The following is a 24,449-nucleotide window of genomic DNA, read 5'->3' as shown; positions in this document are numbered from 1 at the left end:
AAAGCAGGACGGGTTTGTTTCACCTTCTAAAGTGCAAGGTGGTATAAAACACCAAGCTCAGCTTCTATCTAAGCCACAAAAGATGTTGCACTTTCTGACGCGTGTGGCATGCCGCAGGCCAGGCTAAGCCCAGAGAGCTGCAGTGGCTCTGGTGACAGGCCAGAGCTGGGGCCTGGCACGCGCTGCCAGGTTTAGTCAGGAAGTGCCAAAGCACCAGTGACCCCCTTGCCCCCTCCGATGCATCTAGTTCATTATTGACCCAGTAACCTCACTGCTGCAGATCTGACCATAGCAAAGGCACAGCACAAGCTGACAGCAACAGTGGGGACAGTTCCACAGCACGCCCCAGTCCCCCTCACTCCCATGCCTGTGGTGTGGCTCTCTTCCAGCCAGGGCTTCAGCTTTGGTCCGGTCAGGACCATCCCTGAGATCATTCCCTGCTGCCCCACAAGGCTCACTCTGCACAGGAGCAGTGTTGAGTCTCACACAGCAGTGACACTGCTGCCAGCACTGGGGCCGGGTGGCCTGGTAAATGTCTTTGCTACAGCGAAAAAATGCAGTAGACAACTTCCACATCACAGGTACCTTTAATTTCTCATTCAGGTTTTGAGTTATGTACATGAGGGTGGTTTATTTTAGACTTAAATAAAGTTTCTAGGTCCTACCAGGAATTAAACAGATGTTATTACTTTACAGTTGCAGATGCATGGAGGGATTTAAGATGCACTACTTGTGTATCTGGAATTCTCCAATAGGACAAAAAGCAGCAAATTTTTCCAGTCCAAGCAGCTAACGAACAAAACATTTTATTCGTGCATGCTTATGCAGCAACACACACTGAGAATGACAGAAACCACTGGATTTAAGAGATTAGCCTGGATCTTAAACTGTCTCTGAAAACCCCCACATCAGAACCCCGCTTTCTCCACTGCTTCCCAGAGGACCCCACAGCCCAATCCAGCTCCTCCCACAGAACTAAGGCTCCTTCTGGGCTGGCTGTGGAAGTTTCCCTCTCACCAGTGCAGTGCGTTCACCCTCCAGCCCACCCTATGCTGGTCAGGGACTCTCAGGGGCATTAAAAGGGACATTTTAAAAGCCATGGATTAAACCAAAGGAATAAAATAAAGCACAAATTCATCTGTTAAAACATCAGCCTGGTACTTCATTGTATTGTAAATTTTAAAGTTGATTTTTAAAAACACCTGGTTAGTTTGATAAGTATTGTAATTCTTGGTTATCTACAATGGAATCTGTCACAAAAATGCTGATTAAAATATTAATTTATAATATTTTCATTCATTTCAGATCAAAATATGTAACTTCAGGGATATGCAAATTAAAAATTGTGTACACCAAACAACATAAATACTAATAACTGAGCTGGGCTGGTTTTGCTGATAGGTTTGGTTTTAATGTTTATTATCATTCCCACAGATGGGTGTGAGCTTTGTTCATGGCATCTTTGTTTTAGAAGCCTGCATGGATCTGACCTGCCATTGTCAACTGATTCTCAACATACTCAGTGCTTCCTTTAAAGCATTTCAATGCTGCAGCCCAAGGTTTTTCTCCACATGCAAACCCCAGGATGTTTTAATTGGAGCCACATTGCCAAGGTGAGGATCACCTCATTGTCCAAGGAGCACTAAGGAAATCAAAAAACTTTTGTATACCCCAATTTCCTGCCAGTGAATGAGGGAAGTGTCCTTTGATCCTGCTGTGTAAATAGGAATTGCACATCTCTAACAAACATGGAAAGCAAACAGCAAGTTGGACCATGGCAGTCATTTGGGAGAGGAAGCTCTACTGGAAACTGGATCACTAAACTCTAGTGGGATGGACAACTCCTCCTGGAAGTTCGTCTAGCATTAAAAAAAAAAAAAAAAAAAAAAAAAACAAACAAAAAACCATTTAAACTTAGTTTAACAGCACAGCTTAACCACTGAATGACCAAATAAAAAATAAATACATTTATCACATCAGCTGCGACTAAGATTTGTTGTCTTATTTCAGGTTTACAGTCAGTTCTATAAATATACCAACCCTTGCGTGATAGGAGGCCAAAACAAATGTTTTCTGTTGATTTGGCAAATGTTTCATGACAAATATTCCAGAGTTTAATTAATTTCCATTAATTACATATAAGGTTCAGAAGATTCTGAATTGCAGCCTTATTATCTAGTATTCTTAGAGAAGATTTATTAAGCACACTTAAGTGATGTTACATAGATACACATTTCTGAAAGAGCCCTACAAAACTTTTCCCAAATGAGGTCACCAATTCAGGCACCAACAGACAGCAGAAAGAAAAACAGGTATAATTATCCGACATAACGACACTGTCAACTATTCAGTTAAGTGCCCTATTCCAATCATCCCACTTCTGCCTTCTCAGGTCTGATGTGACCAATGCCAGCCCATGTTCTTAAACCTATGGTACTTCTAGACAACGTATGTAAATTTACAGTATACAATTTGGATTCACCATGCATGAATACTTTGTGTGTAACATTTAATAAGCTCAATCTACATCCAGAATAATTTACATGAAAGGACAATATTTATTTAAACAGAGCTCAATGGGTAACCATGGTATCTGAGTGCATCCAGAGGAAAAGGGGTCACTGTGAACTCCATCAGCGGCACTCCCACACTTTTACTGTTTGATCTACACTCCCAGTCACCACGTACGGGGCTGTCTTGTGGAAATCTGCCAGGAGACAAAAGCTCTCGTTACCAGTGAACCCAGAACTTCAGCATTTCCTACTCTCACTGAATGGCACTGCTTTTCCAAAACAATTCTACCAGCTCAAAGGCTAAATTCCAAAGCTCCTGGCTATACTTTTGTAGCCAAATTCTCTCATGCCGTTACCAAGATCCGGTAACACAAACCAGGAATGTCCAGGAATTCCAAGTAACTCTTTACTGACTGTTGTGCACACCCTACTTTTCCTTTTGCTGGGCAAGCACTGACACTAGAACCCTCCCCACGTGTCTGCATGCTCTGGTGACAGGTTCCAGAACTCCCTGTCAGTTAACATTCTTATCCATGAGCAACACTGGCAGCAGAAGTGGAAAAATCCAGCACACTCTAAATTCTACAACTCACATGGGTGGGGGGTTTGACTAGAAACTGGTGTTAATTTCTAGTTCATTTCTTCTACACAGAGAGCACAAGGTGCCACTAGGGCCCCAAGGTGAATGGCAGCCTGGTGCCCAGCTGCAGCAGCAGGGAAGCAGCAGCTCTGGCACAGAGAGCAATACGTACCCAAAGAGGTAACAAAGTGTTCATGCGCGTTGAGGGTTTTCATGCATCGCTTGTTCTTGAAGTCCCAGACACGGAGAGTCTTGTCATCAGCACAGCTCAAAATAAACTTTCCCCCAGAATGGAACAGGACACCACGTACCCAGTTATCATGGCCCACCTTGTGCACAAGGAGAGATCAGTGAGCAGGCTGAGAGCTGAGCATCCCACACCTCGCACTAGGGCCCACTGAGGGACCCTGCCTGGCCCCGCAAGGACAGCACTGAGCTCCTGAGGCCTCTGAGAACTCACAGCTTATCTCCAGTTTCTATTATTACACCTCTATCAGTCCTCCCAACAATGCAAGTTCCTGTACTTGAACGCAAACAAACAGCAGTCCTCATGTGATCACCAATTCTGCTCTCCACCCCCAGCACCACCACCCAGAATCTGAGCTGGGAACAGCAGGCCATGGCCTGCAGGAAGTCCTACACGTGGCAGCAACGTGATACCTCACAGAAGACACAATTCAGATAATTACCAGCATTTCTGTAAACAATCCAAGCTACTCATAACAGAACCTACACCACAGTACTGCATTCACACTATGATTTTGGAGATTGTCAGTATTTCTTAGCAAGAACAAGATCTGAACTATAGAAGCCATTAAAGCTGTATTTCCAGCATTTGGATTATTATAACTCTGGCTTCTCTTGAAAACATGACATGCAAGATAATACATTTCATTAAAACTGGTTGTACATACACAGCTAGGACTGCCAGAAAAAACACCAATGGACTTACAAGTGTCATAAGGCACATGCCAGTGCTAATGTCCCACATCTTAATGGTCTTGTCTCTGGATCCAGACAGCAGAAAAGGCCCAGGCTTGCCACTCTTCTTAGTCTACAGAAAATTATGTTTTAAGTTATGGTACGCATAGGATGGAAGCAGCAAGAGGAGGAATGAAGCAGATCCCCTCCCAGTGATATTGTTTAGTACCAAAATCAGATCATACAACAGCTTACAGCAAGTAAACCCACACTGACGAAGCTGCATCACAGGCACTGGTAGTAATGCTAGGAGAATTACACAATCTGTTAAAAGAAATGGTTGCTTGTCCTGCTGATTCCACAAGCCAAGTAACACTGTGAATACACACTTGCCTACTGCAAGACATCCTCTGTTAACAGCAGACACAGCTCAAGGGCCACATCTCGGGACAAACGAGGATGCAGCTCACACATATTTTTGTGCTCACATTCTTCATAAAATGTAATGAAGCAGGGTTAAGAATTCCTGAAAACTTCTGACTGTGAAGTGATTTCTGTGTGTGCTCATGCACGGTGTGACCACGGCCGAGCTCACCTGCCCCAGGTGTGCAGGGAAGGTGCTCCCCTGCGGGCTGTGCCCGATCCCTCCAGCAGGGGGCAGGAGAGGCACCCCGGCAGAGCCCACACGGCCTCAGGAAGGACACACCGACTTTCATTTTAATTACTTATCATCAAAAGATTACAAGGATCTTTATGCGATTCAAGTAAAATTTGACTGAAATAACTTGTAAAAGCCATCACTAGTCAAGTCTCTGTGTTCAGTGTGGCTACTTTTCCCCTGGGGTGTCCATGGCCTTTGGAGGCGGAGGGCAAAACAGCAATCCCAGGCGGGGGGCTTGACTAGAAACTGGAGCTTATTTCTATTTCCTTTTTTCTACATTTTAACATCCTTAGAACGAAAATTTCTTCTGGCCTTTAGGCTTTCCTGAGGCTCACTAGAAGGGGTATCAGTGATCACACAAACTAGGATTCATTTTAGTTAAGGAATGCTTTCTCCCATCAGTAGCTCTACAGTAAATCACAGCAATCGGTGCTTGACTCCAGCACAGTGCACTCTGCACCCAAGACAGCTTCATTCTGCACTCCTGACTGGCTCCTTCCCCCCTCTACCTTCCAATTGCTAAGTATCCTTATAATCTTCACATTCTGCCAGAGAAGCTGCTTTACACATTTCTTTGCTGCAGTACAAGACAGCAGTCCCACTCTCATCCCTCCCTGAACAGAGCATCTCCCTGAAGTTCACTTTCACTAGTGCAAGGATAGGTCCCAAACACAAAAGCTGGATTCTGGGAAGCCAAGACGGGGCTTAGCTGCCCACCAAGATACGTGGACCAAAGTACTCATATACCTGCTGTACCTGCCAGGCCCTTGAGCCCAAAGCTGAGCGGCTGTCAGTGCTACACAGAGCACAAACAAAGATCGCCCTGTGCATGCTGGTGTAACAGCCCGGGAATGTTACCTCTGATCCTGTAGCTTCTGATATGGTGGAGTAGGAGCTCTCAGGAGCCCAGGAAATGCACTCTACCACATGCTCGTGCTCTCGGAGCTCAGCTTTGCATTCCTTTGTCGCCACCACCCACACGCGCACCGTCTGGTCGTTGGAGCAGCTGGCAATCAAGGTGCCGTCCTGGTTGGGCCGCACCATGCGCACCCATTCTCTGTGCCCCGTGAAAGTCTTCACGCAGTAACTGTGCAAGAAACACAGCATCACCCAACTGCTGGCACAATCACCCCTGCACGGGCCTTGGAAAGCTCAGCACACCTCACCTACTCAGTGGTTAAGATAAAATATTTTAGTGCACACATGTTCATCCAGGCAGCTGATGGAGCACGCCATAAGGAGTTTGTGGAAAGGATGCTGATGTGAGAAAGCAGTAACAGGTAGGAGCTAGCTAAAACTTGTTAAGGTAAAAAGCAGGAAACTCGGGGGAAAATTAAGTTGACATGACTACTTGCATTAAACACGTATTTTAAGAACAAGTAGAGATTTACAGGTCATTTAGGTTATTAGAGAGGCAATTGATAAATGAAACAAGCAAGAAGACAAAAAAAATCAGGCGACACCTTGATCTGTGTCAAGAAAGGTAACAGATACTTTCTTTAAATTCATAGTAAACCAGTGAATTTAGTTTTCTAACTAGTCATGAGCTAGAGATCTACCCTCATAGCTTCTAGAAAGACAAAACCAGTTAGCTTTAATTAGTCAGTATTAACATCTAAACCCCTCTACCTAATGACTGGAGCAGAATCTTTCAGTGAATTACTCTAAACAGCAGAACATAATTTCTCAATTCAAAGAGTGCCTGCTGACATCCAGATTCCTGTGTCCCATTTCTACACACAGTGGTTTCTCCTCGCTTTTGTTCTGGCGCTGTTTGCTCACAAGTGCACTTACCCTGTCTGGACTTCCCACATTTTGATAGTTTTATCCCTTGAGGCAGAAACTATATGATCTCCGTTGGGCATGATGGCTACCGAAGAAACGTTATGATCATGACCTAAAAACAAAATAAAGCCTTTATTAAGTGGCACTGGCAGAGTTTTCACAGAGCACACAGAACTTCCTTTTTTTTTTTTATCTTGGTCAAGTAGCTACAGCAGCAGAGCATGCTTTATTGAATAATCTTTACATGTAAACTTGAGGTTTTATGAAATAATTATCCATACTTTTAGAACCCACACAGTCCAGACACTGAGCATCCTTAAAGGTGCTTTTTGTTTACTTGCATATACCTATGGGTGGGTGTTTATTTTTTTAAGTCTCAAGCATCCTCTATTTCTACTCACCCCTTCTAAAAAATGATCCTAAAAGCAAGAAAAAAGCTCTTACATAAGACTATAAAAACCATTTGCTGTCAATATTAGAATCTTATAGCTGTGGGTGTTGTACTTTCTCATTTTTCCTATGGCTTTCAAACCCAGTGCAAAGGGAACGCTCCTGTGTGATCAAACACATGCAGCCAAACCCCACATGGAGCAGCCACAACTCCTCTGGCACTGATTCCTCCCTTCCTCTGGCCCTGCATCAGGAACTGGGGGCTGAAGGAATCTTTCACTGATTTGAAGGTAGTTTTACTGTCTAGCAAGCATTTGATATTTAAAGCTGAAGTCCCTCAGTCATTTTGTTTCAGAGATGCTTCCTACACCATCATGCATAGTAGATTTAAGATGCTATTTCATTCCATAAACACTGCATGTATTCCCCTATTTACAGAGCACTCAAAGTACCAAACTATATCTCCCCTTTTTTCTTTTGGAAAATACTCTGGTCTATAACCCCATTCCACATCAGCAGTTTTCCTGGATTAAAAAAAAAAAAAAATCTCTTCACTTTACAGACTGCTAAATCAATCCCTTAATACCTTACCATGCATAGTTCTGATGCACTCAAAGCCCTGGAAATCCCATAGCTTAATGGTCATATCAGCAGAACAGGAGGCCAAGAGTTTGCCAGTGTGGTCAAAGGAAATATCTTGCACAGAGTCTGTGTGCCCCTTCAGGGTTCTCTCAAAGTCTCCTGTCTCATAATCCCACACCTGACAAGGGAACAGACAGCCTGTTAGCAGCAGCCCATTACTCTTTGCATTCTGCAGCCTCACATTTGCACTCTGCAGGCCAGCCTAGCACGTTGTTCAATGATTAAGCAAGCAAGAGACAGACAGTCCTAAAAAGCTTAATAGAAGAGAAGAATAAATTTCTTTTTATGTGATTTCGTTACTTATAAATTAACAGAAATAATGCATTTTGAAAACTATTTTCAGCTAACTTTAAGCATTATAAGCCCAGCAGGAGAACATGTTTCACTGTATTGATGCCACCTATTCCACAGGCAGTTGTCTGGAGCACACACATACCTTTATTGTGGCATCCTCTGAAGCAGAGACCATAACACTGAACACTGGATGGAAAATGACTCGGGTGACAGGACTCCTGTGCCCACTCAATGCATACTTCTCTGGAGGACGAGGAATCCATTCTTTAGGGTCTCGTTTCTGACCAAGAGGTCCACCTGATGTAAATTCTTCCTTAGCTTCATTCAGTTTTGATTCTAATTCCATTACCTAAGTGTAAGAATTTTAAAGAAACCTTTCATTTCCAGTTTTATACAAGATCTAATTCACCTTCTTCATTAGTAATCCAAATAACAACTGACTCCAAAACTCACAGAAAAGCCAAGACTGCACGGACTGAAACTGATAACCAACATTCAGTAGCACTGATTTTAAAAACCAAACCTAAATTAATCATTTATAGCTTATTCTTTAATAATATATAGTTAATTCTTAATAATCTAATCATTAATAATTTATTCTTTTCAAATTCCCAAATATTTTCACAGGAAAAAAAAGTTCTACGAAATCCCCTTTACTCACACACTGTACAAATACATCTGAATTACGATTGTGCCAAACTACCAAAGAAGGTTGTGCTAACAAAAAGGAATGCCGCTGCAGGAATTCTGTGTCCTGTTGGAGCTAGCACACACATTAACCAACAACATAAACACTGGAGGGCTAATAAACCCTCACTGTATTAACCTGCACAAGGCATAGGACTTCACTGTTAACACACTGATTTCAGGGGGTTTTTTGCTTTTGATACACTCATGAGCCATTGAAGCATGACTAAAAAGAGTTTTGTACTCTCCACTTGCAGCACAATCCCCACGGAACGCACTGGAGCTAATGGCTCCTTCCCTCCAGGGCCATGGCCAAAGACAACAGGCAGTACTGATTTTTCCTCCGTTCCAGCCCAGCCTGACCCTCTGCACACAGCAATTCCATCTCCCCGCTCACCAACTGCCTCAAGGCACCTCTTGCCTCTCCAGCTTCAGGACTGCACACGCACGTTCAGTGCTGAATGCTTTCTGGGCTAACTTTTAATACATGTACATCCAGCACATCTCTACTTACCTTCTTTTGTAATCTTATAACAGACGTCCATTTCTTTTCCAGAAGTCCAGCATACTTCTTATCTAACTCTTCATTCTGAGAAGAGGCATTTAAAGAAAGAGGAAGAAAAGCAACACAAACGTCAGAGGTGCAGAAGTAACTAAGTGCTGCACATCCTTTCTATTACAAAATTACAGTCTCATACTACAATAATCCTAAATGTGATGAAGATAACAGACATCAGAAAATAACCATGCCAAGATTTACTCCACAGCAGACAAAAGCTCTGAGGACTTGCTACCTTGGTCAGAGACAGATGTTAATCTACTGCTATAGTGGGGGCACTTGTGAAAGCTGGAGTAATTTGCATTAATGATCCATACAAAAATTAAATCTCTCTTTGTAGAGCTACACATCTATCATTCCAATTTACTCAAATATTTTCAGCCTTTACCTTTTCTTTCCACTTTAGTATAGCCCACTCCAATTCAGATTTTCTTGTATAAAAGTTGTGAAACTTTTAGCAGCTGTGTTTTCTCTTTCCCTCAGGACCATCTAACCTATTTAGATTGCTTTCCTAAGCTTTGGGAAGAGGAGACTAAATTAGGTTGATAGATAAGGCAGATAGGGAAATTATATTAGGATTTTCAATTATAAGCATGGTATTTAAATTCGTCATTTCTACTTATTTATTCAATACTCGTAGCAAATTGGAGAAATTAAGTCAAACTTCAAGCATTTTAGAAAAAGAACAATGCAAGATATGTAACAAAGAAAAGGCAAGGATTTATCCAGCACAATTTACTACTCAATCCAGCTGTAGCCATATGAAATGCATACCTCCTATGCTAATAGGTGGCAAAGTTAAAAATTATACCAAATTACCTGTGACAAAGGCAAGTCAACAGAATGAAGTTGCAAGAAATGACTGGTCTGAGTCACTGGCATCTGTAGAGTCTAAGCAAACAGAGCTGCTTACCAGAGCTGGTCACACAATCACAGAATCACAGACTGGTCTGGGTTGGAAGGGACCTTGGATCTCATTTTGTTCCACGCCCCTGCTAGGGGGGAACACTTTCCACTAGACCAGGCTGCTCCAAGCCCTGTCCAGCCTGGCCTTATTGGATGATGAATCTCTATGAACTGTTTCAGCCTGCCCTCCTACTACACGGTTACCCAAGAGGTATGCAACAAACTCAGGTGATGGCTTAACTCCTCATCCAGCTCAAATCTCAAAAGGATTTTCTGAACTAAAATATACATGAAGAATCTTGTTTGAACTCACCACATCTAATTCAGCTTCCTTTTTAAAAACCGAGTATGCCTCCTCGTAGCCATTGGAACGGAGGTAATCTGCTATCGCTCGATTTCTACAAAACAACATTTCAAATACAATTTAAGGACTCAGAGAAATACTGCCATCACAACATAGTGCATTCTGATCAGATCCTTGTCTACGTTATAAAGTAAAATAGCAAAAAATTTCCAGAATTTACTCAAGATAAATGTAGAATTCACAGATTGCATCTTATATTGTAATATGCTTACTGCAAATTGAAGAATCCATTTTTTATGCCACCAGTAACTTTGAAATTTTATTTTCATCATTTCCCAATTCTAGTTTCAAATACCATCAGTTCTAGCAAAAATAAAGAGAGATCCAAACCACAATACACAGAACTTAAAGGGCATGTGAACAGAGAAACTCTAAATAAAATCTATTTTGAAACAAATGCTAATAATTGAAGTTTCATGAAAATGCAATACAAACTTAAAAACAATGATCCCTTACAGTTCATCTCGTTGCCTTTGTGACAGCACCATCGTGGCTGAGATGTCAGGTTAACGTGATCGAGCAGTGGCTTCTCCTCAAGAGCTAAAGTCTTGGGAACCCAGGATCCACAATTCAGTCTGCCACAGTGGCTTAAATCACAAGTATTTCCCCAGATGTCAAACCCAGTAGGAAATCCAGAGGCATTCAACATAGAAGATTCAATCCATCTACAAGGAGGAGAAAGAGACATCATTTGTTTCCTTGAAACAAGCGTTGCTCAGGCAGCTTTCTTAGATTTATCCAAGCAGCATCTTTAAAGACTCTGGCTCTAGCCCAGCATGGGGCCCTTGCAGCTACAGTGCTACACACCTGCAGCACACAAATGACTTTTCCCACTCCAGTACCACCACCTGAGGGAGTTTGGAAGAACCTTTGAACAAGAGACAATACCTGTTCTCTTTGTTTACCTGGAGTTAATACTTCGTCCCCCCCCATGTTCAGGGCACAGCAAATTTTTAAACAGTCCTTCAATCTGATCAGAGTGGCACCATTACCATGGGTAGAGCTGCCACAGGCCCATGACTGAAGCTGGGCTGAGGCAGTGGAGTGATCACAACACCTCTGGCAAGGCCAGCCAATTCGGGATACAGCTGAAACCTGACACGCTCGAGGTGGCTCAAGCCAGTGGAGCTGTGCTTTTCCAAAACACAGACTCATTAGTATCCTTTGATTCAGAAACATGAACTGCAGCATTCTCAGTGCACAACCTGCTTCAACTGGGCAGCTTCAACCTCTGCTCAGTGACATCACCAAACCCACACTGCCTTTGCTTTCTGCACTGCAGGGACCTTGTGAGCACCATGACCATGGGAAGTGCTGAAATGGCACTTCTTGCACACCTAGCAGGTTCTGGACAGAACTCATCATTCACTCAGGCGACTCAGCAAGTCTGACCAACCAACCAGCCTTCAGCACCGAGATAAGCTGAGGCAATGTATAGAGCTCAGAGACAGCAGGTGGGTTTGTATACTTTCTACCGACTGCTAGAAGACTGCACACTCCCGTGCCTCACCTCTGCCCCTCCCTAGACACACAGGTACACTGACTGCAGTATCACAGCTCAGTAACAACTTCAGTAAGGAGCCCCCTCTAAACAATAGCCTGCTATGAAAAAAGGAAAACACCAAGCGTGCATCATTAATGGCTACTTATTCATCACGGGATCAGAGGCTTCATTCTAAACCTATCTAGGCCCTGCTGTCTGCTTCAAAATGAGCTTAAGCAGCAAGTTGCTTGTTTCCACCCTGTTGGTGGATCTTCCACGTTAAATGCTGCATACTGTAATACTGCCTGCTAGCCAGTTACGATAGGAGCACTCTGAACAGACAATGCCTCATTTAATTAGTCTAACCTCTTCCCCAATAGCTATTTCAGAAACAATTCATCTGAAAACTAACAGCATAGGCTTCACCCTTTCAGATAACAGAAGCGAGCGTTTCACCTCCTCTTGTCCCAAAACCCAATTCATGCCAGGTAAAGAGACAACTGGGTTTCAAGAGATGTCCGGCGCTCAGTACAGAGCAGAGTACCTACCACACGCAAATTAACGGAAATGCAGTTAGCATCCAACACAAGGCCCTGCAGTGCTGAGAGGCGCCCGCAGAGGGCGCGCCGCGGGACGCGCCGTGCCGAACCGGGCCCGGGCGCGGGGGGCAGCGGGACGGGCCCGGGCACGGCCCGGCACACGGCAGCGCTGCCGCAGCGCCCCGCAGCACAGCGCAAACACGCCACGGCCAAAACCTGCCTCTAGGCCTGCCAGAGCAAGAACCTGAAGGCGGGATTTGTATTTGAACGGCCGCTATGCAGTGAATGCCTAGCAAATCCAGTGACAGTGTACTGACTCCAGTAAAAAAGCCCAATATCTCATCAATTTTGTAGTGGCATCTGGGAGATGCAATTATAGCACTAGTCTAAAAATAACAGCAACTGTGTTTGTAAGGACATCTTTCACATGTCATCTATTTAGAAATGCATTTTCCCTGTCAAATGTAAAGCAACCCCAACCTTTGCCATATCCCATATCCGCTTCCCAACACCTGGGCTGCTCCACAATCTAACTCTGAATTGTTAGTAAGAAACAGATCCTAGTACTAGATAAATTCCAGTAGCCTCATGGCAAAGTAGCTACTCCTGCTATTAACAAATTACAGCTGAGCCAAAGCCACCAACCAACTGATCTACAGCTTCTCGCTCCTCCAGAAGGGTCTGTTCCAAGCGCCCTGCTCAGCATTCTTGACTTTTAACTACAAAGCCACCTGAATAGAAGGGGAAGTATTTTTAGGACTACCTCCTTCATAGACAAAACCAGAAAAACAAAACTAAAACAACCAAAACCCACTGTAAACAAAGAAAAAAACAAAACAAAGAAAAATCGCCCACACAAAGAACCCACTCAAGCAGAAGTGTTCAAACCCACAAGGACCACCATTAATTACACACCTGTGCCACTATGTGAACTACCTTTTTTTCAGCTGGAGCAGACTTACAGACTTACAGTGACATACAGGCTTCAGCAAAGCAAGACTAACCAGTCCTCCTCCATCATCTATCAGCCACCACCTCGCTACCCTCAAACTGCTCAGCCATGAGAGGCAGCTGGAGCTCTGGGGGAACCCTGGGGAACAAAAACAACCCACAAAGAATTGCCACCTGTCCATTACATCTTGCCTCAAAATGGTCACTTTGTATCAGCATATTAAGGCAGTGTCAAGACAGAGTTAGATATTCTTCTGAAAGAAAAGGTGTCTTTACATGAGAATTTTACTCTGTCCACTATTAAATACAGGAAAAAACACACTGAATTTAGCCACCCATGGAGTAACAGCTACTAATTTAGTGTGAACCAGGATGTGCCTTTTATTAATAGCCACTTACACGCTTCCAAGTTGCAGTTTCTAACTTAAAACCTATGTGATTCCCCCTATCAATAGTCTGCATCTACAAAAGCACCAAGCGGCAAACCTCTGCATAAGGACAGCAACAGAGGGCTACAGGTGTTCTCAGCAAGATCAGGTGTCATTGTAAGCCTTTTAAAATTGGGAGCTGGCAGGAGACCTGTCGCTGGCACAGGTACGACACGTGCAATGGGCACATCTCACTCCTCCTGGCAGCACAGGACCTGCATGGTTTTCTACAACAACACAAACCATTCCTTACCTATACAAAATATACTCCTCATCTCCACCAACAGCAGCAGATCCTCGGCAGGCAACTGCACCTCATCCCAGCTGCCCACCTTTCCACTCAGCTACAGATCAGCTTTGATACTCAGGACTGGCAGAAACATCAGAGCAGTACAGAGAGCAGACCTACTTCAATCCTTTGGTGCTGCAGGACTAGAGAGTGGCATACTAAAGCATAATCTTTGAAAATACATTCATTTTAAAAGAGACAGCCCCGCACCAAGCCGGCACAGACAGGAACACCTTCTGCCCAGGGTGACTGAGAGGACTCCACAGACCAATGCTGCTTCCTGCCTTCAAACACTGGGCTCTTCCACTGATGGCTATCAGTGTGGTTCAAGTGCTTCCGAGATTACTGGAAAACCTCACAATAACTTAATGAGAGACCTGCAAATGATTCATAAATGCACCAACAGCAAAATGAAACAAGTTCAGCTCCATTTGTTAGCTGAGACAGCTCTACAGGAGGTATCCAAGCACAATAGCTACACGCTCAGTCACAGCAATGAGGTAGGGCAAAAATAATCACTTTCAGGCAAGAGATTCCCCTCAGCTCATGGTATGCTACGCCAATAAATGATACACCTTGGCTTGTAGGTATTTCTATGACTGGGTTCATACTTGCTTCAGGAGACACTTAACTGACTAACAGTGCCCATTTCTGCTGCTCAGAAAAAGTCACAGTAGGCTCATAAACAGTCTTCACCACAAAAACACAAGCTATGTACACTAAACATGTAAATGTAGCCCATTATATTAAAAATTAGAAGTGATACATGGCATCAATTACAGAGCTAAAGCATCAGCAGATACAGAACAGACCAGCAGAGTGCAGCTCTGAAAGCTCAACAAACCTTTAGCTCAACACTGCTTTAGGAATTGTGTATTTTTGCAGAATTCTAATACTTTAGTTAACTCAGCTACAAGACCATTTTTTCCATAAGTATTATTATGACAACATTTTAAATTATATTCTCCAAGAACGTTTATTGAAGGAAACAAAATCGGACATCACTTTTGCAGACTGTCAGCTAAGGCACATCTAATACAAAGTATTTAGTGTTAAAAAGGCACATGAACCATCACCAGCATCAGAAACACAAAACTGAGTTCACACTGTGAAATCAAATAAGAGTTTTTTATTATTCACATTAAGGTTCCAATTTAAATCTTAGCTTATCATTTAAAATGTCAATAACCCCTATAAAACTTAAAACATTTTGAAGTGTCCAGCTACATGCTAGCAACTTTCAAGTGGTTTCTCTAACACATTCTATCATTCTTAAAAGGTTTTTTACCTCAAAGAAAACTCCTGGAGTTTACTTCTGCATTGTTAATATACACAAAATCCTACTTCAGTTATCTCCCTCTCTTCAGCTAATTTTATAATCCCAGTGAAAGGCCAGCCATTTATGATAACCAAAGGCCACCAAAAAGAGTAACTGAATTGATATAATCAGAATTAAATTCCACAATTCTTTAAAGCTGAAAGGATCCGTTTGTGCATTACTAAAGGCGAAACTCTTGTTGCATTGTCTCTTGCTACATGGCTGGCACAGGAGGTCCTTGCAAGGTTCTTCGACAGTGTATCCTGTTTCATAACATTAACAAGAGAACTTAAAGGGGTTATTTGGGAGTAATTCCCAGGCAATTAGAGCTACAGTCCTTATGGAAGAACTAGACCACATGAATTGTTCTCTTACACCTCTGGATTATGTTGCTAAATTCTATCAAGTATATAAGAAAACTTCCTTTTCATTTAAACTCATTTTTAATGGGTCTGATTTTGTTTGAAAAGCATAAGCAAAAGCTGCTCTATCAAACTCAAGCCACAGAATAAGGCAATTCTTTCCACAATGTACTCAAAACCAGATTCCATAGAAGTGAAGTAATATCCATGGTTCCTAGGCATAACTATCAGGACCTGAAAAGGGTTCCCAGATATGTCTCTATCTGTTGATAGGAAAGAAAAACAGTAACAAGTAAAATAATTCAGTTCCTCTCCTGCTTCCATCCCACCCCCCATTACTGCAGGAAAGCTCATCCACAGTAGAATCACCCAGGCACAGGCATGCAGCTGCTCTTAGTGCGGCAAACAGACCTTATCCTAGAAAATGTTGGAATCCATCACCTGCTAAGCCAGCAGGGATGAGTGGGAGAATATGAGAAAGCTACTCATTTATGAGCTGGGTTAATCTTTTTTCCACTTTTCAGCCTACATCAGTAAAACTGGCTGAGGGATTACGACGAAGTGAACTCCAACAGCTATCTGATTTGGGAAAAACAAAACAAGAAGCAAATCTGATCTGAATTACAACTCTGAGCCTTATTTTTAATTCATATGTTTAGTAAGCCTGTTATTCTGCAATTAAGGGAAGTCTCAAAATGCCCGTAGGTCAACACTTTGCTTGATACATCAATGTATTATCCACAGAGTACACAGAGCATTCTGTACAGTGCTTATAATAATTCATAAAAAACATCTCCCGTTTCAGTTCAGTTACAGGTTTATCAAAGGAAATATATTTTTAACATGAAAAAAAGTGAAAAATTTTATGCCTGTTTTCTTCCCCATTTCACCTACTTTTACTGCTTTTGCTAAAAACCTGATACAGTAGTTTAGCTCTGAAAATAATTCAGCACAAAATCCATGGGGAACCAGAAAGCAATCTGTAGCAGATCAGATATAGTGCCTGTGTTCCAAAGACTTGGAATGCAGGTTGCAATTACATCTGAAAAATAAAGCTAAGGAATGTCATCAAGATGCTATAAAGCAGGAGCAAGTTGGGTGCTCCACGCAGCATGCTGCTGAAAGAAACGCCTGCGCATTCTGAAATCAACTCCTATGCCCGTCTGCTTTCCCATATTATTTCAAGCTAAATTTTTAACACATCACTAGCAGTCACTACCCACCTTTAGGACTGTAAAACAACAAAACACATTTCTGGCCTTGTTACTTCCCAGGCACCAACACCAAATGACTTTGAGGAATCTGGGCCAAATTTGCTTGGGAAATATTTTTTTTTAAAAGAAGACTTTAATTCAATCTTGATATTTTTTCACCATGTATCACTTCAGTTTTGCAATTCTGATAGAAGCATGATACAATTAATTCTCAGGAGGAACATCTTGAGTGAGCATTGTCATATCATTTTAGAGTCTTTGAGCTTCCTCCAGGTCAGAGCTCCAGCCTGAGGTCTGTGTGTAGGCTCTGGTGGAAAACAAGGGAAAACATCCTCCTTCTAACCTGCCTGTTCAATTCTAGGTGAAAATGCAGGTAACTTTAGCTACCAACAACAGGAAGAATGCAGGCTGCAGTAGAAAATAAAGCTCTAACATGTGTGAGAAGTTCTGACCTGGCAGCCCCACTCTGCTGCTTGGGGTGCTGCGAGAGCAGCAGGACAGCACGCAGGGGTAGTGTTACGGGCTCGACGTTACACGCTGCTACTCAACACTTGCTCAGAGCCAAGCGCATCAGGGTCAGCTGCACGACTCCAGCAGGGTATTTTTCAGTATCATTATTGCTAGGTCAAACAACACACACACATTTTGGGATAGCAATTCTAGACCACCAGGAGAAGAGTGCTGCACTTAGATATGTCTGTCAGCAGGCATGCACCGGATTTGAACTTTGTTGTTTTCAGTTCTTCCTCTCATACTTCTCTGGCTTGAAGAATTAAGTAACAGATTTATAACTGTAAAAGAGGTGACAGAACTATAACCAAATTTAAATAATTCAATCATAAACTGCCTGTTATCCTGGCAATGTGATATTAACAAAAACAACCACAAATTGATTAAATTTATAAAGAAAAATATCCAGAAGAAAACTTAAAGGAACACCTATGTTCATATTTTAGAAACAGGGGAAGGTATAAACCACAAAGAAATCCAAACAAGAACTTAGAACTTCCACTCTTCAATCATGAGAACACCGTTGGTCCTTTATCCATTTTCAAATCTTGTTGACCAAAAATGGTTTCACTTGCCCGGGGCAGGGGGAGAAAACCAAAAAGCTCATCATAATTGTGATCTGTAACATCTTATTCTGTTACAGGGTACAGTGTTCAACCTTTCATGACACTAGTACCAAAAATAATGCAATCAGGGTTCTGGTAGAAGGTGTCTCATCTTTCTTATCACCCACCTTCACCTACTACACTCCTGCCTCTAAAACAAGAGCTGAAGGTGAGAGAACCAGAAACTTCTACCATTACTGATTTAACAGACACCATCTGTTTAAAATACATAGACACTCATTAATGACATCATCCTCTTAATAGATTGCAAAGACATGAGCATTTAAACAAATCAAATTGTTTATCCAGTCTCTTTCTTCACCCCAAAAAGCAAGTGGATCCGGCACAAGACAAGCTGCCAATGTTGTTTAGTTTTGGAAGAAATAGTCATTTATCTGCCACAAACAGCCTAGCTGCGTCCACCTGATTTTCCTCTAGTTTTAAAGAGGGATAATCGTAACACCTTTGCTTTAGCATTAAGCAGAAAAACAAGGCAGAGGCAATCTCAGGGGGAGGTGGGGAGGGGGACACTTGTCTGTCTAATTAAACCAAAGGAACTTAAGGTCTGTGGAGCACAATGGGAACAATTAACACGGATACAAGAGGCAAGGTATAAATAATCTCAGTCATGAATGCCCTTGTGCTATCCCAGATGCAAACCAGCACAGCACCACGCCACAGAGCCTGTCACCTACCTCACAAGAGGTGTGACAGCTGAGTCACCAAGCAGCCCCAGAACAAGAGGTGCCTCTGAACAGCCTTCGACCAACTCCCTCAGCAGGGACCTACTTAACAACGGATCCGAGGAAATTACAGGACAGACACTCCTGCTGCACCACCTACAAACCTCAACCACGGACGGGCCCATCTCTGGAAACACCTTCTCAAGGTGCAGCAAGTAGTTACTAGTAAAAAATACCAGGTAAGTCTTCCAGAATCAACAAAATCACAACCACAACGATGTATTTATTACATTCATTTAATCACAATCCTTATCCAAAGTCCACGAGTAGTCAAGTCAAGCTGCAGGACTCATTCAGAAGCAGTACCACTAAGAAGGAAATGGCAAAAATAATTCCAAATGTATTAACCAGCAAGTACTTTGAATTAATAATGGTGACTTTTTTACATAGTTATATATGCATCAGTGCTCTTGGTATTGGTCAGTGTGACAACGCTGTGCACAACATTAGCTTTGAAAGGATTGTATGTTTATAGTCACAAGGAAATGGAGTTCAGCATACACTTACTTCGCATATAACATTTTTCTTTGAAATTTCCTGACACTAGATGCTAGCAGGAAGTGAAATGATAGGTGGCTTCCAAGACAGTGAACTAAAAGCAAAAGGGCGTAAATGACACCTATCTAATATTTTAAGGAGAGAGGAGTAGGTTAAAAAAAAAAAAAAGAAAACAGAATAAGCTTTTAAACATTATGAATGAGACAAACATTGCCTCATCCAGGTCCTACCTCAACTTAGAGGAAAAGACTCTTTTTTAAACAACTGGGATAACATACAGGTTAGCAACAGACATCTGTCGGGCTAACCCGCAGCAGCTGGCATCTCCAGGGTAAAACTGGAATTCTGTGTCTCATCAGATAAAATCCTGGTTCTCACCAAGGCTTTTAATGTGTACTGTTCATCAGTAGGTCTTAGAACATGGTAGGAATGAAGAAAAGTTTTGTTCTAAAATAACAGTAATACATGAAAATCAAACATTTAACCCAACTTAGGCTCAGAACCCCACCAATAAGCTGATATGACAGAGCTACAGCTCCCACCACACCTCTGCACCACAGTGGTGTCACCATCCTGCCCACAGAGCACAGCCCTCCACACTCCCCTAGCATGGACAGCATTCAGAGCAAGAATTCTGAGGAAACAGCTTATGCACTTGAAAACTGATTTTAAACAGGTCAGGATTGTATCTTAGTGCAAATGCCTACTTCTAAAAAATTAAAAATGTAGCCTACTCTGTCAGGCAGATCAAAAGATAAAGCAACATCACCCATGAATAAAACCCTCAAAAGGCACAATAGGAGTCCCATTTCCCTCATGTCAGTTCACAAAGTAGCTCCTGAGAAAGCCCCGGCACCCAGGCAAGGCTTCACCAGTGCAATACATTTTTAGCAGGCAGGTTGTCCTGCCAATGATACGCAAGCTCTTATAAAAGGGAGAAAGAGGAGCCAGTTGTAACGTCACTGACAGATCTGCAAGTATGGACAGTGCATAATGCAATGACTTCTCTGCAACAAACCCCACAGGAGAGTCCCAGCACCATTCTATCAACGCACATGGCTCTGACCCTTGGGAAAGATCTTCAGTTGCCATCACAAATTACGTGTTAGAGGCTGGAAACTCCCCCACACCTTATAGGAAATCTGAAATTATTAGCAATTAATAATAATTACAGATTTCTATTGTCCTCTTGATTTCCTGAATTTAGGCCTACACAGCTCTTATTTTCAGCCTGAGAAGTATTGCAGTGCCCACTTCATGGACGCTTCAGCTGCTCTCTCAGTCTTTGCCTTTAGTTTAGAAAATGGGCCTGAAGTTCACCAAAAAAAGAGAGCTGACCTAAACCAAACTATTCCAATGTCACTCTCCTTTGTACTACGTAATTCCAACACCTCTAGTACAAGAATACAGGGCAGCTACAGAGGGTTGTAAAAAAACTTACAAACACATGCAGTCTATACCTGAGCTACCCTGATGCAGAGGGGTCCAGCTATTGTTTGGCCAGAATACTCCACAAGAAGCATAAACACTTATTAACGATGGACATGGCTATGGAGTTCTTCATGGAAGACAAGGTTGCAGTAGTGGACAAGGCAGTCAGCAGATGTTGATTCTGGAGCTGTCCTGTCCACAGCAAGTTGAGAGCAAAGACATAACCTGAGCTCTCAGCTCTCAGGGAGAAGCACAGGAGCCAGGACAGGCAGAGGGGTCAGCGGGATGGGCTGACAGAGCCTGTGGGCAGCCGGAAAGGAACTGTTGATGCCTTTTGGTTCTGCAGAACCCAAATGAACAGGTTACTCTTGTAGAAAAAGTGACTGCCATCATTTCAAGGGCAAAAATCAACCAAAGCTAAGATGGAAAGTGTTTTGCTACGTTCTTCATTGGCTTTAGCCTGGATACACATTAGACTCAGGTATTTGGCCACTGGATCCTGGAACATCTACTCCAAGTGAATGAACTAGAAATAATGCAGAAACCACTGCCCTTTATTTTAATTTTGGGCCTACTAAGAGAAGCAGTCTCTTTCTTGTGTGCCCATCTCTGTGAGACCCCCGTGAAAAACCAAAACCTCATACTGCTTCAGAACCATCCATGTTCAATGCTGTACTTGCTCCAATCAGCACCGAAATCAGCTGGGAATGCCATGAGACACATGTGGAACAGGAGAGCACTTCCATAGGCAGCCCTTCCTAGGTGCTTCCTCCAATCCCTATTGTATTCCCCAAATCCTTTGTTCAAACGCTTTTCCACACAACTTTAAGCAGTAGTACCCAAAAGGGACAGCAATGTTCTTACAGAGCTACAGTGCTCAAAAGGGCTTCCAAAATCCTGAGATGTTATTTTACAAGAACCTGGCACATGACGAAGGGCAACGCAATCCAGTCTGTACACTGACAGCAGTCACTCCACTGTGGTCACCAGAGAAACCAGGGATTGTCTTTTTCTGTGTGCCCACCCATAATCCGCTCTAACCAAGAAGTTCCATGAACAAATAACAGCATGAGGCCACAATACAGAGGCTTCTCCAGATTCCAGAAAATCTTGTGTGTAAAACACCGGCATAAAAATTGCAATTCTTATCTAAAGTGTAAATAAAATCAATTCAACAAGTGCATATCTAAGTGGATAAACTGAAGCGGTTATCAGACAAAAAAAAATCCGGCTTTGCAACAGTGACTGGTCACTTCTCACTGCCAGACAAATCAAAATCCACCCTGCAGAAAAATCAGTCTCAGAACAGAATGTGAGATTTGTTTCATTTCCGAAGCTTCCTGCACCATTAGATTCTTCCCTAAAGAAGAGACTTCATTGTTACGGCAATTAGTATTCCTCCACCCCGGCAAAGGGAGGAAAAAAAAGCTCTGAAAGGGTAATCGAGCCATTTCGCAGCTTTGCCTCCTTACTCCACCCAGTCTCTTCCCTGCTCAATGGCTGCTCACAGCATCCACAAACATGGGAACAGCAACAGAAACACACAAAAACGAGATGCCCGAGAACAAGCCGGATATTTGCAATGCATCTTACAGTTTAAAAATATTTTCTTTGTTTAGTTCCCCAACATAATTTTCCTATTTAATAAAATTACTCTAAGGGCAAATAACATTCTGACAGCAGACCCTCCCTCTCCCGAAAACCAGCCAAATGCTGCACAATCATTTACAAAATGATCATCACTGAACGAAGGTTCTTTAACCACCACCTCCTAATGCCATGAACAATACTGTCATAGGAACATATACTTAAAAGAATCACCACAAAAATACATAATTTAGCCAGGTCAATATGCCCAAACATTTAATTATATTAAAACGGTGTTTATTAAAGATTTTTAATATAGCTTAGATTAACCTTCCCCCATCCCTAGTAGGCAATTCATTATGAAAGGACTTGACCTGCACCAACCAAGCCCACTGCTGCAGCACTATTGAAATGGTTCGAGTGATACCATGGCAAAGAAAGGGAAGGTGTCACATCATTATTGGTATTAAAGGTCAAGTTTAATTGCATTCACCTTAAACAAAAAAAAAACCAAAAAACAAAAAAATCAAAAAAATCTCACGCCCACAGAACTGAACAAACCCTAAACTTTTCAAGGGAGGCACCACTCCCACCCCCTAACTTCCATCAAAAGCCCTGTCTGCCTATAACCTCCTGCAGAAACAAAACCTCGGGAGCAGCAATTAATACAGGATTTAAGCAATATTATAAGGTTTTCACGGGAAGCCTGTGCAGCTGCAGCCATCCAGGCAGAGATATGACCCCCAGAAGCAGAGATCAGACCTCCCTCCCCCGTTTTACTGCAGCTGGTTCTGAAGGTCTGAGCCACCTCCTATCGCTGCTGCCCTGCTGAGCACTGCAGGAAAACTGGGGATGCGAGACAAATTCTGAAACAACACCTACTCCTTTCCCTGGATTATTAATTCTCGTCTTGTTTTCGGTGCCTCGGCCGCGCTGGCCATTTGGGCCATCGCCCGACGCCCGGCCCTGCCCGGGGAGGGGTGACAGGGAGAAAGCCCCGGCAGGAACCGGGGAGGGATGCTCGGGGTCCCCTCCGCACACAAACCAGGCCCGTCGTCCCTGAAGGCTATTTTATCGCTATTTACCCGGGCGCATCGCCTCCTCCCGGTATTTGCTAAGTCACGGACGGAGCGGCGCGGCCCGAGGGGTGGGGGGGACACGGGCCCGGCGGCGGCTCCGCGCCCGCCCCGCCGCTCCCACCGGGCCCTGTTTTCCTGCAGAGTCACCGCGGGAGCGGGGCCGGGATCTCCGGGAAGCGGGGAAGCCGCGCCCCGGCCCGCAGAGCCCCCCCACACCGAGCCGGGGGGAGGACACCGGGCCGGCCCCCCCGCCGCCCCCCGCCCCGCCCGGTCCCTCCTCACCAACGGGCGCGGCCGCCATTTTGAGAGCGAGAAGAGGGGGGGGGGGAGCGGGGCGAGGGCGGGGAGCGGGAGAGGAGGGGGAGAGCGGAGAGGAAAGCGGCGGCCGCTCGTGCCCCGGGCCGGCACAACCCGCGGGCCGGGGGGGCGGCGGGCCTCGGCCTTACCGAGCCCCGCCGGCGCCGCCGCCTCGCTGTGCCGCGCGGGTCCGGCGACACCCGTTTGTCCCACTCACCGGCGCGGCGTCCCGGTGCGGCGTCAGGGTCCCGGTGCGGGGTGGCGGTCCCGGTGCGGGGGGTTCCGGTGCGCGGTCCTGGCGCTCGGGGACGCTCCGCTCGCTCCGCGCTGTCAGAGGCGCCGCGGCCGCCGGGAGGGAGGGCGGGAGCGGCGCGGCCGCCGCGGCGCTGCGCATGCGCGGCCGGGGGCGGGGACGGCCACCGCCGCCATCTTGGGCGGCCGAGGCGCCGGGTGCGTGTCCCGGCGTGCCGCGCGCGCTTCCCGGCGTGCACTGCGCGGCCGGCCGCCTGAGGGGGCGGCCCGGGAGCCCCGGGAGTAGCGGGGAGTGTCCGGGCACACACCGGCAGAACCGGGCGCAGCCCGCAGGCCACGAGGGTCAGGCACACTCGGAAAACGTCGGTCGCCGCAGCAGTGGCACCGGGCACGCCAACACCGGGCACGGCGGGTGTCACCGAGCACCGGGAAGGCGAGGCACCGCCGGTACACCACGTCCCCCCTGGCCTCCCGCAGGCACCGGGCTCTGTAGTGCTTTCCGAGCGTCCCTTCCTAGGAATCCCTTCCCAGGACAGCTCTGTTTTAGTGAGTGACCTTGTC

General features: G+C 44.4%; 1 protein-coding gene across 1 annotated transcript; it reads right to left on the bottom strand.

Moving 5' to 3' along the window:
* Window positions 1-2,538: 2,538 nt before the first annotated feature.
* PAFAH1B1 (platelet activating factor acetylhydrolase 1b regulatory subunit 1) lies at window positions 2,539-24,077 on the bottom strand. Its single transcript, XM_058817731.1, has 11 exons — window positions 23,854-24,077; window positions 10,759-10,967; window positions 10,252-10,336; window positions 8,988-9,062; window positions 7,929-8,135; window positions 7,442-7,610; window positions 6,470-6,572; window positions 5,534-5,762; window positions 4,046-4,147; window positions 3,266-3,422; window positions 2,539-2,707 (listed from the first exon to the last, which is right to left on the bottom strand). Exons 2-11 carry the CDS (start codon window positions 10,788-10,790, stop codon window positions 2,634-2,636), a joined length of 1,233 nt encoding a protein of 410 aa, XP_058673714.1. The 5' UTR covers window positions 10,791-10,967; window positions 23,854-24,077; the 3' UTR covers window positions 2,539-2,633.
* Window positions 24,078-24,449: the final 372 nt, after the last annotated feature.

The sequence above is a fragment of the Ammospiza caudacuta genome, chromosome 20 (genome assembly GCF_027887145.1).
Source record: "Ammospiza caudacuta isolate bAmmCau1 chromosome 20, bAmmCau1.pri, whole genome shotgun sequence".
Taxonomy (NCBI): Eukaryota; Metazoa; Chordata; class Aves; order Passeriformes; family Passerellidae; genus Ammospiza; species Ammospiza caudacuta.
This window is presented reverse-complemented; position numbering and strand designations above follow the sequence as displayed.

Excerpts from the sequence above, each read along its gene's own strand:
- PAFAH1B1 (XM_058817731.1), bottom strand. The coding sequence starts at position 10,790 with ATGGTGCTGTCACAAAGGCAACGAGATGAACT. Across the intron at positions 8,136-8,987 it reads TTATAAGATTACAAAAGAAG|GTAATGGAATTAGAATCAAA; the intron begins GTAAGTAGAGAT and ends TCTTACACTTAG. Across the intron at positions 6,573-7,441 it reads GTGCATCAGAACTATGCATG|GTCATGATCATAACGTTTCT; the intron begins GTAAGGTATTAA and ends TTTTGTTTTTAG.